Source organism: Microcaecilia unicolor, chromosome 4 (assembly GCF_901765095.1).
Source record: "Microcaecilia unicolor chromosome 4, aMicUni1.1, whole genome shotgun sequence".
Lineage (NCBI taxonomy): Eukaryota > Metazoa > Chordata > Amphibia > Gymnophiona > Siphonopidae > Microcaecilia > Microcaecilia unicolor.
The window spans coordinates 43,704,060-43,722,455 of NC_044034.1; the positions used below are offsets into that span (position 1 = coordinate 43,704,060).

Consider the following 18,396-nt stretch of genomic DNA (forward strand, 5'->3'; position numbering starts at 1 on the left):
CGACAGACTAGCGTCAGATGCCTTTCTCCTACATTGGGGGACAGGCCTTCTGTATGCGTATCCTCCCATACGTCTAATAGGGAAGACGTTGATGAAACTCAAGCAAGACCGCGGGACCAAGATCTTGATTGCACCCTTCTGGCCGCATCAGATCTGGTTTCCTCTTCTTCTGGAGTTGTCTTCCGAAGAGCCATGGAGATTGGACTGTTTTCCAACCCTCATCACTCAGAACAAGGGGTCGCTTCTACATCCCAACCTCCAGTCTCTGGCTCTCACAACCTGGATGTTGAGAGCTTAGAATTTGCCTCCTTGGGTCTTTCAGAGGGTGTCTCCTGAGTCTTGCTTGCTTCCAGGAAAGATTCCACGAAGAAGTGTTATTTTTCAAATGGAGAAGTTTTGCTGTCTGGTGTGACAGCAAGGCCCTAGATCCTCTTTCTTGTCCTACACAGACCCTGCTTGAATACCTTCTACACTTACCAGAGTCTGGCTTCAAAACCAACTCAGTAAGGGTTCATCTTAGTGCGATTAGTGCTTATCCTTGCCGTGTAGAGGGTAAGCCTATCTCTGGACAGCCTTTAGTTGTTCGCTTCATGAGAAATTTGCTTTTGTGGAAGCACCCTGTCAAACCTCCACCAGTGTCAAGGGATCTCAACGTCGTTCTCTCCCAGCTGATGAAAGCTCCTTTTGAGCCACTGAATTCCTGCCATCTGAAGTACTTGACCTGGAAGGTTGTTTTCTTGGTGGCTGTTACTTCAGCTCGTAGGGTCAGTGAGCTTCAGGCCTTGGTAGTACATGCACTTTATATCAAATTTCATCACAACAGAGTAGTCCTCTGCACACACCCTAAGTTCCTGCCAAAGGTGGTGTCGGAGTTCCATCTTAACCAGTCAGTTGTCTTGCCAACATTCTTTCCCCGTCCTCATACCCGCCCTGGTGAAAACAGTTTGCATACCCTGGACTGCAAGAGAGCATTGGCCTTTTATGTGGAGCGGACAAATCCCTTTAGACAGTCTGCCCAGTTGTTTGTTTGTTTCTTTTGATCCCAACAGGAGGGGAATCGCCATCGGAAAACGCACAATCTCCAGTTGGCTAGCATATTGCATTTCCTTCACTTACACTCAAGCTGGGCTCACTCTGGAGGGCCATGTCACGTCTCACAATGTTAGAGCCATGGCTGCATCATTGGCTCACTTAGCCTCCATTGAGGAGATTAGCAAGGCTGCAACGTGGTCATCCGTCCACATATTCACATCTCACTACTGCCTCCAGCAGGATACCCGACGCGACAGTCGGTTTGGGCAGTCGGTGCTGCAGAATCTGTTCGGGTTTAGAATCCAACTCCACCCCCCTAGACCCATTTTTGTTCTGTTCCAGGCTGCACTCTCAGATAGTGGTTTATGGTTTCAGGTCAATCTACGTTATGTCCTTGCCGTTGTGAGGTCCAATTGACCAGTGTTTCATTGTTTTGAGTGAGCCTGGTTGCTAGGGATACCTCACATGTGAGAACAAGGAGCCTGCTTGTCCTCGGAGAAAGCGAAGATACATACCTGTAGCAGATATTCTCCGAGGACAGCAGGCTGATTGTTCTCACAAACCTGCCCACCTCCCCTTTGGTGGTGGTACTAGTTTGTTATGCTTTTTGATTTAACTGAGAGGCACGCTCGCGTGATGGGCGGGAAATCAGTCCGCACATGCGCGCTGCACGAGCACCAGAAGACTCTGGCAAAACTTTTTAAATATTTTGCTTTCAAAAAGCCGTCTGATTCCTGGGCCGACGCGGACGTCGACCCACATGTGAGAACAATCAGCCTGCTGTCCTCGGAGAATACCTGCTACAGGTAAGTGTCTTCGCTTTATGGCACTGATTATTTTATTGGGAATTTTTCCCTCAAATTTTGCTCTCCTGGATAAACTCAATAGCATGATATGAAAGCTCGTTGGTCGTTGGTGCGTTCAGCTTTGTCATCTTCTCATTATTTAATTTTGTTTAACAGATGAATCCGAAACAGTTTTGGGAAGAGAACAGAGATGGAGACTTTTAAAACCACCAGTGACCAAAACCAAACAAGGGCTTGTCTTAGAGCCACATGAACTCAGTACCATTCCTGAAACTGAGTCGCCAAAAAGTGGCAGATCATCTGCTGTGGGTAAGGTAGCTTTCTTTGGCATTCATATTCTGTAAAAAGGGTTACACATCCACACCTATCCTGTTAGAATATCAATGATATGCTTTGATGTCCCCATGCATACCTCCTACCCACCCCCATCCTCCCACCCTGTCAGACTGTTATAGTAATGCTTGAATGTTTTCACTTATATACACTGTCAGCTAGCACATTTGCTTATTTCCGATCTGACGAAGAAGGGCAACCTTCGAAAGCTAATCAAGAAATGTACTAAGTTATGTCCAATAAAAAAGGTATCATATTTTCTTTTCCATGTTTTATTTTGTTTGATTTCTATTGATAACCTTAAGAGTGGACTAACACGGCTACCACACTCCACACATCTTTGTAGAAAAGTGATAAATAGTACATGAGTGTACTTATATGAAAACTCAGGTTTGGCCCTGCGACTAAAGAGACAATCACATAGCTAGCCTGATAGAAACATGGTTTTTGCCTAACTTTCATGCATTTTTCTACGTGCTTCTTATTTCTCACCTTAATTGCTTGGTTTGTAATTAAAGAAGAAATCATCTAGATGTGCAGGAGTGTAATGGAGAAACTGTTTTGTTGCAATAGGTATTCAAACAGCTATGAGATTGCATGCACTTTTAATGTTGCCATCACTTGCTTTGTTCAGCATGAAATCTGGGATTTTTACCCTGTATATATTTGTATTCTGTATTGATTCTTGTTGACATGTTTTTGAATTGTTTTGTTCGCATACCCTTTTTTTTTGTTGAAAAGGTTAATGTGTAACTTTTTAAATCAGGTGGAAAGAATGCCACTGAAGGAGAATCTTTTCTCTCAGTTATGGGCGACACAGATAATGATCTGTCCAAAATCTCAACAAGCAACAAGGATCAGAGCACCAGCACACTCACACGGGACAGTAGTAGACTTTCATGGAGAGAGAGGTTAATGCTTTATGCTGGCATGTCACATGACTCCGGTAAGAGAATGAGTGCGAATTTCTAGGGCAAGACAGTGATCAGCAAAATCAGATTTCTCCTACTTGGTAGGGCAAGTTAGAATATCATGTTTCTCCCCTCATTCTGGATTTCCAGCAAGTTAACAACTAAGAGCAGAAAATGGATGATGCAATGGATTTGCATACAAGCTATTACCTTTTAAATGTGAAATAACTGATTTGAATCAGCCCGAGTCAGTAATGACTGATTGATAGATGGCCTTCATGAAATAAGTTGGTGATGTCCCAGTTCATTTCTCTGTGAACACCTGTAATCTATTAAATGGTACTAGGTGAAAAGACAGAGCTACTGTTTACTTTTAAAGGTTGCCCTTAAGGACAATAATGAACACGGATCACTACGTGATGCAAGGTTCCACATTAGGAGTCACCGCCCAGGAAAAGGATCTAGGTGTTTTCATTCATGATACGGTGAAACTCTCTATTCAGTGTGCAGTGGCAGCTAATACAGCAATTAGAATGTTAGGAATTCTTAGGAAAGGAACAGGAAACAAAGATGAGACTATTATAATGCCTTTATATTGCTCCGTGGTGCGACCGCACCTCAAATACTATGTGCAGTTCTCACCACATCTCAAAAAAGATATAGCAGAATTAGAAAATGTACAGAGAAGGGCAATGAAAATGATAAAGGGGATGGGATGACCTTTCTATGAGGAAAGGCTAAAGAGGCTAGGGCTCTTCATCTTGGAGAAGAGATGGCTGAGGGGGGTTGTATTATGGAGATCTATTAAATACTGAGTGGAGTGAAATGGGTAGATGTGAATTGCTTGTTTACTCTTTCCAAAAATACAAGGACTAGGGGGCACTTATTGAAGCCACTCAGTAACAAATTGGAGAAAATATTTCTTCTCAATGTGTAATCAAACTCTGGAATTTGTTGCCAGAGAATGTAGTAAAATCAGTTAGCTTGGCAGAGTTTTAAAACGTTTTGGATCATTTCCTGAAAGAAAAGTCCATAAGCTATTATTAAGATAGACTTGGGAAAATCCACTGCTTATTTCTAAGTTAAACAATATAAAATCTGTTTTACTGTTCTGAGATCTTGCAAGGTATTTGTGACCTGGATTGGCCACTGTTGCATACAAGGTGTACTGGGCTTGGTGGACCTTCGATCTGTCCCAGTGTTTGCTCGGAACACTTGCTCAGCTCTTTGCCTCCTGCCCCTGAGAGAGGCCAAGAAGAATAAGGCAAATGCTTTTGAGGAAAAAGCTCACGTTATTCTCCCAATCAGAGAGATTCTCCTGCGCTCTTCAGCCTTCTTCTCTTCTGTTTATTTGAATGTCTTTGACACTTATTCCATGTAAATCTGCAGTTCATCTGTTGTTCTGTGAGGCAAGCAAGCTATACATTATTTAATTAGTTAAAGGCTAAGCAAAATTATAAGAAGACTTCAATTTTGTCTCCTACAGGATATGTTTATATCACATACTTTGTTCCTTGCTCTTGTACCTGACATCTGTACAGGATATGTTTATCATAGTTCACAAGCTGCTTAGGCTATCTTTTTCTATTTTCTGCTTATATTCTTAACCCTTGATATTCCTCCTGGATTGTGGGATTTTATTTTCATAAATGCTTCCAGGCCCATCAGATTCCCCCCTTTGATCCCATAAGGGATCATTGATTTGTCCTAAACATGCCAATTCAATCTGGGAAGGAGTACAGGACATGTTGGTCACAGTTTGCTGTATCATCATATTTACCCTAGGCTTTGGGAGCAAATCCCAAAGCATTTGCCAGATGGAACAGCAGCATTGTAAGCAACAGCATGAGATGACAAGAACTGCCACAAGTCCTAGCAATTTTAATAGCAAATTACGCAGCCATGCTATTTTAGGTATTCAGTTAGTGAACCAAGCAGTAATGCTACATAACCAACTATCCCCAGCAGTAGAAAGCTGGATACCAGAGGACAAGTTCTCAATAAGTACACTGTTATCAGTGAAATTAAAACAACATATTTCTTCAAATTCTTCACATCCATGTTTTGCTCTTAAGAGTAGGTAGTCAATTACCAGCTGCTTTACTCAAACTGAGTTTCCCCCGAGTTAAGGCTATAATGAAAGAAAAGGTCAAGTAGATAATTTTCATTAGTGCGCATGCAAGCTGGGTCATTTGCTTATGAAGATAGATGGCTAAGCCAGTAAGACCCACTAAAGAGAAGAAGCAGTACATTTCAAACCAGGAAAGTTTAAATTAGTCACAATCTTAGAGGCGTTTACAAAATTACTACTATTTACTGTAAATCACTTATATAGCGCTACCAGTCGTACGCAGCGCTTTACAATTGAACATGAAGAAAGACAGTCCCTGCTCAAAAGAGCTTACAATCTAAAGCAGGACAAACAGACAGGACCAATAAGGATAAGGGAAGGACAGACAGAAGGACACATAAGGATAAGATAAAAGTTACAAGTCAGGAGTTGAAAGCAGCATCATACATGTAGGCCTTTAGCCCGGATTTGAAGGCAGCCAGGGATGGAGCTAGACGTAACAGTTCAGGAAGCCTATTCCAGGCATAAGGTGTGGCGAGAGTCTGGAGTTAGCCATGGAGGAGAAGGGTGCAACTAGGAGAGATTTGCCTAGTGAACGGATTACTGTGATCTTATTATAAAGAGAGAGCTGGAATGGTGGTGCATTTGTATAGGCAGAGGGAGTGTGCACAGCTCCCAAATTATAGAAAACAAAGGAGAAAGTAAGAGTACTACAGTCATGCAAAGCATAAAGCCTGTCACATTCTGGGGTGCACTGAAGGAAGATGTAACACAAATGAAGTGTGTAGTAAGAGCTGCACTTGCTGTCATGTTTCCAACACAAAAGAAAGAACTATTTATAGCTGTCTGAGCAAGCAAAGCCTAAGAATTTCCTGTTCCATCAATGAGGAAGCTAGGTGTAAATAATAGGAGTGAAAAATACAAGCCAATCATTTCAAATGGCATATTCAAGTGTCAAATACAAAGTAATAATAGCCAAAAGTACGAATGCCAAAAAAATGATGAAACAGGGATCCAGAACTGGGTCTTTTGTTTTGTCCCTCAAACCAAGTCTCTCTGTATAGTAACCACAGTCTGAACAGTGTCCCTCTGTATGGTAACTGAAGGGATTTCCTCCAATTAGCAACTGACCCTTCCCATGCTTGAGTAATAAAGAATTGAGCTTCCAAAAAAATACACCCTGTTTTGTGATAGGACTGTATATGTTCAAAAGCTTGAGCCAAGCTGTAGCACAGGACAGGCCTTTGGTTAAGAGGTACTGGCCTGTCTCTCCTGTCTATGGGGCTGCTCAAAGGGACTAAGACAATTTAACACTGAGCTGCCCTATGCTTGTGAGTCACCCACTTGTGTGCCTGACTCAGGCCTGCTTGTTGATGGAAAAAAGCAATATTGCTTACTTGTAACAGGTGTGTTTCCCCATACAGTAGAACTGATGAGGTACACAAACACAACCTTCCAGAGATTTGCCCGAATATTTGAGCTTCAGAACTGAAGAAACTGTTGTGCACAAGAAGGGCTGCATGTGTTCTGTCCTGACATCAGGTGTTGATGTCACACACCTGTGTGCCTTATCAATCCTGCTGTATACAGAAAACATCTGTTACCGGTAGACAGCATTGCTTTATATCCTTCTCCTTTTTACAGAGACAGAAAAGTCATCATTATAAATATTACTCTCTCGTTTCTTCTCTTCTTGGCTTAGTCTGAGGTTCTCTCAGCTGGGACTGCGGTGCCATGAACCTTCGTTTACAGCAGTGGTTCCCAAATGTGGTCCTGGAAGCACCCCAGCAAGTCAGGTTTTCAGGATACCATAAGCATAGATATACTGGGTCAGACGAATAGTCCATCTAGCCCAGTATCCTGCTTCCAACAGTGACCAATCCAGGTCACAAGTACTTGGTAGAAACCCAATTAGTAGCAACATTCCACACGACCAAGCCCATGGGTTCCCAAACGAGGTCTTGGAGACAACCCAGCCAGTCAGGTTTCCAGGATATTGCACCAAGAATATTCATGAGAGAGATTTGCATGCACTGCCTTCACTGTAAGTCAATCACAACTAGACTTCTGTAATGCCCTGTATACTGGCCAAACCAAAGAGAGTTTGTATCAGCTCCAACTAATTCAGAATGCTGCAGCACGAACGATAGAAGGCTGCAAGAGGTTACCACATCACACCCTTCCTGCAAAAGCTACACTGGCTACCAGTACCTTACAGAGCCAAATTTAAAACTCTGTTTGATTTTCAAGGTCTTTGGACAAAATGGGGCACAGTACTTAAAGAATAAGTTAACCCTTTACACACCTTTAAGACCTCTAAGGTCCTTTCAAGGATCATCACTATCTGTTCCCTCGTCAAAAGAAATTGTACGATGTGATACCCACCAGTGAGCCTTCACAGGAGGCTCTGAAATTTACTCCCAGAGGGACTATATATAACTTGACTCAAGAAGCAGGTGAAAGCCTGGCTCTTCTCCCAAGCTTTTCATACATAGGGTGACTGAATATACACCCATTCTGCACCTGGACTAGCTTGCTACACATATTGTAACCACAATATGTGGATATATCAGTTCTTTATATCTTGCTTAACTATAGAATGAACTTGCCTTGATTTTAGCTAACCATCAAATTATCCCAACTGACTCTGTACTACGCATCTTGTTCCCATCATATATCTGCTCTTGGTCTTTCAGCTATATGTTAAGCCATGTTGTAGAAAATCTTTAGGATCATATCTATGTATGTTGAATGTTCAAATATGCTTATTAGGTGTCGGGTCTTATCTCAATAAAAGACTCCTGTTGTCTCAATCTTGAAGGCCCAGTTGTGCTTATTTTCTGTTTGCTTATTAGGTGTATCATTAGTATTATGCTAACATTGTATTATATCTCCAGTCCTGTTAAATGTGTCTATTTTTGATACTGTTTCACAGTAGTTCTATTAAGTTTCAATTTGCTGTTTTTAAGTTTCTCATTTACTGTATTTATGTTTATCCTTGGTTATTTTACTATTGTTACAGCATAACAATACTAAAATTGTAAGTTTTATGTTAAAGTGTACCTGCCGTACACTGCCTTGGGTGAATCCCTTCATAGAGGCAGCTAATAAATCCCAGTAAATAAATTTCTCTCATGAATATTCATTGTGGATATCCTGAAAACCTGACTGGCCTGGGTGCCTCCAGGACCGGGTTTGGAAACTCCTGGTTTACAGTGAACCTCTCTGTACCAATATTTGTACTCGCCTTTCCCCCTACTTTTGCTAGCTCAGTCAACTGCATGACAGTTCCCTGATAGATTCGCCAGTTAGCTATTGCCTTTGAATGGATTGGTCAGGGTTTCCTCACGCCTGGGGTCTGTAAACACAGCATCTCCAGTTTCTGCCAGCTCAAGGAGCAGGAACTGATCCCCAGTATCCTACTTACATTATCACTGTGTCCTTGAGCTGGCCTGTTCTATGATTATTTATTTCTGGTGTAAACTTATTGTAGGTCAGCTGACAATGTTACCTTTTCATGTTGTGTAGCCACTATGACAAGAAAACTGTACCCTCTCTAATGTGAAGTATATATGGTAACACAATATGTACTTGGTTTCAAACAATTTATGGCTATGTAATTTTTGAAAATGAAGCTGCTCTCCTGTAAGTCCCCCAGGAGTAAACCTATTTAAAACAGTGTTCTCAAATTACATCATGTGAAGCCCCATTTGTATAAGGGCTCCACGTGGGAAATGGGATGACCAGTTTGGGATGTTCATTTCCTATGGGTTTTATAAAAGGCAGTACCCAACCCTAGAGCCTTTTGTAAAATATATACAAGAATGCTGACAAATACACATGTACAGTATTTGCTTGTACATACAGCAAGTGCAGAGAAATCGAAACCACCACATTAAAAAAAAAAAATGGCATCAATATCGATCAGCAGCTTAGATGTATGTAAGTGCCACCACTTACACATATAGGGGTAATTTTATAAAATGTACACCAATATTTAGGCACCCATATGTACCTAAATGCCAAAATTCTGGCTGTGCACTATTGTATAATGTAGCACTAAATGCAGTAACACACAGTTGGAAAGTAAACATGCACATGGGCAGCGTTGATGCAGAGCATGGGGGGTGGGGAGCATTGTTACACGTGTAAAATATAGAATACTAATATTTATGTGCATATTCCGACAAGTTAGCCGTGAGCACTTATACCAGCTCTTTGGCTGGAGAAGGATTATACGCCTAAATTATAGGCATCTATTTTACCTATTTAGCTAGTATTCTATAAACGAAAGAAGACTTACTGGTTGATATTCAAAACGATTTAATTGTCCAGAAACGGCCATTGACTGATTAAATCGCTTGTTAGGGGCTATTCGCTAATTTTCAGTGGCACTTAACTGGTTATCGCCGCTGGAAATTAGCAGTTACTGCCTACGTGAAAACCAGCTATTTTGAGGGCGTTCTGGGGGTGGAGTCAGCACTTGGCCAGTTAAGTGCCGATATTCAGCACTTAACCGGCCAAGGTAACCACATAAAACAGCCTTATCTTTATGTGGCAACCTATGGCTGGATAAGTTCTGAATATCAGCTTAACTGGCGATGTGTTAGCTAGCACCGCATAAACCAGAGATTCAGTGTTGAAGCCCAGACACTCTTGGCCTTGAATATCTGAGAATAACACCAGCAGCTGTCATCAAAATGCTCACTGCTGCCGGCTGAATAGTGACCCCATTTCAGAAAACTTCATGTATAAATGACGTGAATTAAGCAATGAGGCTGCTTAAAGATTTTTTTCTTCTGTTCGAAAGCAAAAAAGAACATTAGCTTTGTTACTAATGTTAAGCCCTGGCTAAAATTATGCTCCCTTTGGAGGATGTGCAAAAACCAACAGGGAAATGTATATTTGATTTTTCTTTTATTATACATGTATTCTCATTGTAAAATAGGGAATACATAACTTTTTTGCCTGCTATAATCATGCCCACAATGGCCTCCTTGAAGCTGTGTATCTCAGGCCATCTACATGTGCAAATAGCAGCTTTCTGATATTGCTGTTTGTTTATGTAGCCAATCTACACATGTAAATGCTTCTAAAATGACCACGAAAAGAAGGGAGTAGGAAATGGACCAGGCTGCCAAGGAACAAACGAGGAGACTTCAGATGATGGTTAAACATTTATTGGTGACCTCCAGCATATAGTGTTTTGCTGGTTTGTGTGGAAGAGAGTAATGTTTACAATATATATAATTGAACTACTAAACAGTATTGATAATTCTTAAGAATAAATTAATACAGTTTCTTAGCTTAGTGTGCCAATTACATGAAGAGAGTAAAACTTAAATGTCTCTTTAAATGCTTGTTACTAATATGGTTTAAAATTTGTTAACATTTAGGCCAGTGTGAAGATTCTGTTATGGTTGAAGGCCTACCTAGTTATGCAGCTGATATTGGGAAAGGAATTATGCAGTACCCAGATTCACAATGTAGACCCAAGAGTCAGGTTAGTAATGCAAGATTTAAATTAAATGAATTGTGTGAAAGACTATTAGTATTTATTCTCTCTCCCACTGAGATCTGCTGCTATTTACCCAAGCGGATCTATGATGAAATATAGCCAAATCTGAGCACCAGAAGATCACATGGTCTTGACGGTGCATGATCTGGAAACTTTTCTGGGAAGCAATAGGATGCTGAATGAGATCATGTTAGCTTGTGTGTTTGTGTGCTTGTGTGTCCTCTGTAGTTGTGTTGTGTAGTGTATGTGCTGTGTGACTAAAGGTATGTTTTGTGTGTATGTTTTACTGCAAACTGAGCAATGATGAGCCTTCAGGTTAGCTGATCAGTGAAACAGTGATGATCTCTACACTTGAACTGAGCTCGGGATGCATAGTAATTCATGTTTTGTAGGCTTTTTTTTAGCGATGTTTATGCATTGACCCTGATACATGTGTTGGCTTGTTTTATTCCCTTACTGCAGGTAGTATTATCTCAGTCTTCAGTAGCCAGTGCATTCAGCTCACAAACCTGTACCCAAGATGCAGTTAGTGATAATGGTTCTTCAACTACAATTTCCACTGGTAGCATTTTGACAAATGAAACACTGGAACCAAGCCCTAATAACATAGGTAAGTAATTCTGTTATATATGTCCTAAAATTTGTTACTTTGGAGCTCTTACAGTGCTGTTGTCTTAAACTAGTAGTTATAGATTAAGGTCCCATTCTGCTATTCCCTGAAGGTCAAGTGGTATATATAATTCTTAAGCAACAGTGGAGGAGCAGTTTTTCAAGTCTGTAAGATGGACATTTTGCTTTTACTGAACAGTACTGTGCATAGTGACTTGCCGTCAACATAGATTTGATATTGAATGAAAGCATTTTGATCAAAAGGAGCTTTTCATCATTTTTTAGCATTTAATTGGTGAAAACCTTGCTTAAATGTTTGCTTTGTCTCTGTATTCATTTCTCCTAGTTTAGGCACTTCTGCTAATGACAGTTATTTTAGTAAAACGTTTACTTCCAAGTTAAAACATGTGTGCTAGAAATTAATTTTACCAATTTTGACCAGTACTTTTAACAAGCAAAAGTGGTTTCCTGCACTACTATTTAAGCGGTGTAGTATTTGAAGGCAACACAGAGTAATGACTCCAGTTTATTTTGCAGAGAGTTCTTGCTGCCATTTTGATCTCCAATCATGGCCAGCCTCAACAATTAAAGAAGCAACTAACAGCCTCAAGCTTTCTCCATCCTCTCCTGCTCACTCATGGCAAGGTATTATGTCTCATGATCAGGAATCACAATTGCCTTCACAAGAAAATAGAAGCCACATTCAACAAATCATAGACAAACAAGTATACCAAGAATGTAAGGGCCTCTTTTATCTAGCCGCGCTAGTGGCTCCCGGTGCAGTAATGCTGACAGTCAATTCACTTTTAACGGGCTTCTTTGTCATTGTCGCACAGGAACCACTATAGCGCAGTTTGATAAGAGGCCATTTGAAGGGAACTTGAGATTGGCATGGCAACAATTGTTTAATATTTGTACAGAACTCATAAGAGGAACATAACAGCTATTAGGATGATATGAGCATTGTGTTTATCTTCAACAGTTTCTTTATGCAAATTAAAACTACAATTGAGTATGTTTGTTTTCTGTTAAATGCTTTAATGTTTGTTAATTGCTTTACATTTTTAAAATATGGTTCCTTAGTGCTTTCCTTTCCTTTGAAAAATAAATGAAATGGGGGCTCAAAGGACCATATGTGATATTTTTAGTTATATTTAGCAGCTGTTACGATTTCAGATTCTCCACAACTCCAGGCTTATTTGTTCAAACAAGCTTTCTAATTAAATACGTAGAGCTGTTTTCGGGAAGGTGCCTGCAGATGACAAAATCTTTCATACTGTATTAACTATTATTTGTATGCTAACTTTTTGGGTTTTTTTTGCTCTGGACTGTTCCGTCCTGTGATACGCTAGTGTTTGATTCTTTGTTTTATGAACTATTTTTAGAAATTTAACATTGTGCACTGCTTTGTTGTGCTGGCTATTAAGAGTGGTATATTAAGTTTCAAATAAACCATTTATCTGTAGGCAGAAACAGTGACTTGTTACAGTATGGGACAGAATTCCTGTAAGGCTTCTACTCCATAATGTTTTCACTTTTTCCAGTTATAAACAAAGTTTGCACATTGATTGCAAGAGTAGGTCTAGCACTGCAGTAGGATTATTGTAATATTTTTTTTTTTTTTTACCTGGGACTCCCAAAGAAGACCATAACTAGGCTTCAATTATTACAAAATACTGCGGCCAAAGTTATATTGTATAAAGGTAAATTTGAAAATGTAACTCCTTTGATGAAATTGCTTCACTATCTGCCAGTTTCCCTACGGATTCAGTTTAAGCTGCTTTGCTTTTCATTTACTATCTTGCATGTCTTAATTTTATTTTTCTTATTTATATGTCCAACTGAGATTTTGTGCTCTGTTCATCAAATTACAACTTTCTTCTGCTTCGACTTTCAAGAAATTATCTGTTTATAAACGCATGCTATCTGTGGCTCCAGAACTAATGGAATTCTCTTCCCTTAGAATTGACATTAGAAAATAATTACAGGAATTTCAGAAAAATGTGGAAGACTTGGTTGTTCATTAAATTTTATTCTTATAATATTTATTTTGAATAATATGTTTTAACTAGTAAAAAAGCCCCGTTTCTGATGCAAATGAAACGGGGGCTAGCAATGTTTTCTTCTGTGTGCATGTGGGAGTGTGTGTGTCCCTGCCCTCTGGCCTCTCTCCCCTCCCCCCTCTGAGTCCTTCACTGTTACAGAGCCAGCGATTTGATTTCGTGCTCTGCTGTTTTCCTTCACTGACTGTGTTACAGAGAGGGCGGGGCAGACACTCATAGGGAAACCGGATATCTCGCCCCCTTCACACTTCCGGTTGGAGGCTTCATAGAACGTTGGTGTTGCCTTTTATATAGAGAGATTATATTTCTAGGCAAAAAAACAGCACAAAGGGCCTTTAAAAACAAAAGGGAACACAGTTTTTTCATATAAAAAACTTTTAATGGTAAACTTTGCTTGAAGAAAGACCCGACACGGGCCGTGTTTCGGTGCCGCCGCACCTGCGTCAGGGGTCTGCATTAAACATATCATAATACAACAATCAAAATCACAAATAATAATAGTAATAATACTGTCAATTATATGAATAAAAATGATAATAATAATAAAAAAAAGGAAAACACTTTGATAGGAACCGAGAAAAATACTTTGATAAAAACCAAGAAACCTAGATACATACATAAAATAAGATATTATATATTTCAAGCTTATATCCATTCATTAACAAAAAATGATATTATATACATGTATCCACTCATAAACCAAAGAAAACATTTTTATTAAAATATATGTTTATGTATACCATTTGGTAGTAGAAACCCACATTTAAATAAACATAATTCAAAAGAAAAATATGAGTATAAACAAAAAGATAGTTTTTCAAAAAATATACCTTTCAAAAAAAATACCCTTTAAAAATTTTTTACCTCTTAAAAAGTCTACCTTTTAAAAAATCATATACACATATATATTTCTCTCTAAAAAAACTTATACTTGTGCAAAATTATATATATATATATATATATATATATATATATATATATATATATATATATACACACACGCATACACGTGTACATATATACACATACATACACAAAAATAATAACTCACCACATCATTTACAGAGGAGGCTTCACTTAGCTAATTTAAAAAGGCAAAAGCTTTCCAAAATTTTATATAATATATTCCTCTTTAAAAAAAAAAATAAAATAAAAAAATATATATATAATATTTGATAGCAAATTGAACACATTAATATCACATTAAAAAGAATTGATTACTAATAATAAATACACACTATGCTAAACACAGATAACAAATCAGATGGGTTGATAAATACATAATATACTGATACCCACATAGCACACAAATCAAATACATTAATAATTGTATTAAAAAACATATATAAAAATATTAAATACATTATTGTGGGATAGATATATAAATCAAAACAATTATTAAAAAACAAAAGTACTAAATACTGATTAAATTGTTAATTATGTCAAAAACAAGTGATATTTATCGTACAACAACCACTTTGTTACCGTGCAGTGAAAACATAATAAAAAAATAATAATATAGTAGGAAATATATATGATATGAAACCCTTTTTTTGTGCAATAAAAGCACAATACAAAATATAATCAAAAAATAATAATGTAAATAATCAAAACTGCAGTTTAATTATCATTAATTCAAAGAGGATATTTTAGGAATTCGCCTAATGTTAGAAAGACAGATTATAATGCAATAAAAAACTGTTATAAAATAATCCACCAAAAAACTACTTAAAACAACAACATCCGCAATTCAAACCAGCATTTAAATTAATATTATGCAATAATAGAAATCAAAGAAAAGAGGAGTAGAAAAGGTGTAATTGTGATTGACATAAAACGAACAAAATTTGAAACGAACAAAATTTAAAACAATACAGACAATTGTTTGATTGCCGTCAATTAAGCCAAATATAGCGCTAAACATAAAATAAAAAAATGGGAGGACAAAAAACAAAATGATTGTGAACTCAATCCTGTATCTAGGAGTTAACAATACATAGCGGCAAAGCAATATTAAACTCAAATAAGGCTACCAAAATGTTTAAGGTCATGTTACATAAAAATAATAATTAAGATTAGCATAAGACAACCCTATGGCGTTATTAAATGCGAACATAAAAGAATATATATATTTGAGACATGAAGTGAATTGCCATATAACCATTGGTTGTCAAAAAAAACAGCATTTGGTTAGATAATTAAGATTGACACAAAACGAGCCTTAAACAAACCTTTAACGTTATTAAATGTAGGCATGGAGCATTAAAAAAATACTTGAAGACATTTTGCCATATAACCATTGGTTGTCAAACATTAAAAACGCATTTGGCTAACCAATTGAATTAACACAAAACAAGCTTTAAACTTTTAAATAAAAGTTCGCATTTAATAACGCCATAGGTTTGTCTTATGCTAATCTTAATTATTATTTTTATGTAACATGACCTTAAACATTTTGGTAGCCTTATTTGAGTTTAATATTGCTTTGCCGCTATGTATTGTTAACTCCTAGATACAGGATTGAGTTCACAATCATTTTGTTTTTTGTCCTCCCATTTTTTTATTTTATGTTTAGCGCTATATTTGGCTTAATTGACGGCAATCAAACAATTGTCTGTATTGTTTTAAATTTTGTTCGTTTCAAATTTTGTTCGTTTTATGTCAATCACAATTACACCTTTTCTACTCCTCTTTTCTTTGATTTCTATTATTGCATAATATTAATTTAAATGCTGGTTTGAATTGCGGATGTTGTTGTTTTAAGTAGTTTTTTGGTGGATTATTTTATAACAGTTTTTTATTGCATTATAATCTGTCTTTCTAACATTAGGCGAATTCCTAAAATATCCTCTTTGAATTAATGATAATTAAACTGCAGTTTTGATTATTTACATTATTATTATTTTTTGATTATATTTTGTATTGTGCTTTTATTGCACAAAAAAAGGGTTTCATATCATATATATTTCCTACTATATTATTTTTTTATTATGTTTTCACTGCACGGTAACAAAGTGGTTGTTGTATGATAAATATCACTTGTTTTTGACATAACAACAATTTAATCAGTATTTAGTACTTTTATTTTTTAATAATTGTTTTGATTTATGTATCTATCCCACAATAATGTATTTACTATTTTTATATATGTTTTTTAATACAATTATTAATGTATTTGATTTGTGTGCTATGTGGGTATCAGTATATTATGTATTTATCAACCCATCTGATTTGTTATCTGTGTTTAGCATAGTGTGTATTTATTATTAGTAATCCTTTTTAATGTGATATTAATGTGTTCAATTTGCTATCAAATATTATATATATATATATTTTTTTTTAAAAAGAGGAATATATTATATAAAATTTTGGAATGCTTTTGCCTTTTTAAATTAGCTAAGTGAAGCCTCCTCTGTAAATGATGTGGTGAGTTATTATTTTTGTTTGTGTATGTATGTGTATAAATGTACACATGTATGCGTGTGTATGTATATATATATATATATATATATATATATAAATTTTTGCACAGGTATAAGTTTTTTTTTAGAGAGAAATATATATGTGTATATGATTTTTTAAAAGGTAGACTTTTTAAGAGGTAAAAAAATTTTAAAGGGTATTTTTTTTGAAAGGTATATTTTTTGAAAAACTATCTTTTTGTTTATACTCATATTTTTCTTTTGAATTATGTTTATTTAAATGTGGGTTTCTACTACCAAATGGTATACATAAACATATATTTTAATAAAAATGTTTTCTTTGGTTTATGAGTGGATACATGTATATAATATCATTTTTTGTTAATGAATGGATATAAGCTTGAAATATATAATATCTTATTTTATGTATGTATCTAGGTTTCTTGGTTTTTATCAAAGTATTTTTCTCGGTTCCTATCAAAGTGTTTTCCATTTTTTTATTATTATTATCATTTTTATTTTTATTCATATAATTGAAAGTATTATTACTATTATTATTTGTGATTTTGATTGTTGTATTATGATATGTTTAATGCAGACCCCTGACGCAGGTGCGGCGGCACCGAAATACGGCCCGTGTCGGGTCTTTCTTCAAGCAAAGTTTACCATTAAACGTTTTTTATATGAAAAAACTGTGTTCCCTTTTGTTTTTAAAGGCCCTTTGTGCTGTTTTTTGCCTGGTTTGTTTTTGTACTTCGTTCCCTCTCTTTGTTACAATTTAATTATATTTCTAATAACGCATTGTAAATTGCTCTGAGCTTGTGGTATGGGTGGTCTAAAAAAAGTCAGGTTATTATAGAGAAAGAGAGGATGATGTGTGCTTTCTAAAATTCTCAGTTTTGTTCATGTGGTGTACTGGGTTAGGGATTGGTATTGAACATTCTTGATAAAAATAAGTCTCGTTAATTTAAATTTAATTTAATTTTTTATTAATTTAAAGTGCCTGCTTTTGGGGTTGACTTCTCATATGTAGACCAGCAGCAGTGTTTTCGCCCTTTGCAACCAAGACTAGATTTTGACCTTTCCTCCTCATCTTGTGAACAATCACAGAAGCTTGGAAATTTTGAAGACACTGGAGAACTTAGTAAGGTATTATGAAGTTCTGAATTAATTCTCTTATTGTTCTCATTAATATTTGTGAGTTGCCAGTTACTAATTTTGATAGTGGAGGAAGTGGAACTAGCCTATGTTACAGTATCTTGAACATCATCATAGGATGTAATGGCAAGAAATATAAAATAGTCTTTATTGCACTTGCTGTACTGCTTGAACTGATGCACAGAGCTCAGCGGTGAAGCTTCACAGTTTCTTTATTCTCTTTTTCCTCAGGAATATGCTGTGCTCGTTCCATTCTTTCTTGAATGGACAAGCTTCTGTCCTCATCACCACCACCTTCACTGGGAGGCTGCTTACATATTCGCCACCCTTTCTGTAAATAAATATTTCCCTAGATTACTCCTGGGTCTAACCCTTCTTGCCCTTATCCTGTAATTCTTTGTTCAGGAGCTTCATTTCAATTGAAAAAGGTTTGCTTCATGTGCAACTTGTATTGTGCAGCAGTGCAATGTGTG

General features: G+C 36.9%; 1 protein-coding gene and 1 non-coding gene across 2 annotated transcripts in view; both read left to right on the forward strand.

The window, feature by feature from the left end:
- Positions 1-18,396, forward strand: part of CEP295 (centrosomal protein 295) — a 178,294-nt gene that overhangs the window by 95,357 nt on the left and 64,541 nt on the right. The window contains exons 15-20 of the mRNA XM_030200190.1: positions 1,995-2,147; positions 2,938-3,117; positions 10,550-10,656; positions 11,134-11,281; positions 11,818-11,925; positions 17,766-17,914. Of these exons, the coding sequence (XP_030056050.1) occupies positions 1,995-2,147; positions 2,938-3,117; positions 10,550-10,656; positions 11,134-11,281; positions 11,818-11,925; positions 17,766-17,914 (845 nt within the window). The remainder of the gene's footprint in view (positions 1-1,994; positions 2,148-2,937; positions 3,118-10,549; positions 10,657-11,133; positions 11,282-11,817; positions 11,926-17,765; positions 17,915-18,396) is intronic.
- LOC115469766 lies at positions 10,752-10,834 on the forward strand. Its single transcript, XR_003942047.1, has one exon. It is a non-coding gene; the product is annotated as a small nucleolar RNA U2-19 (small nucleolar RNA).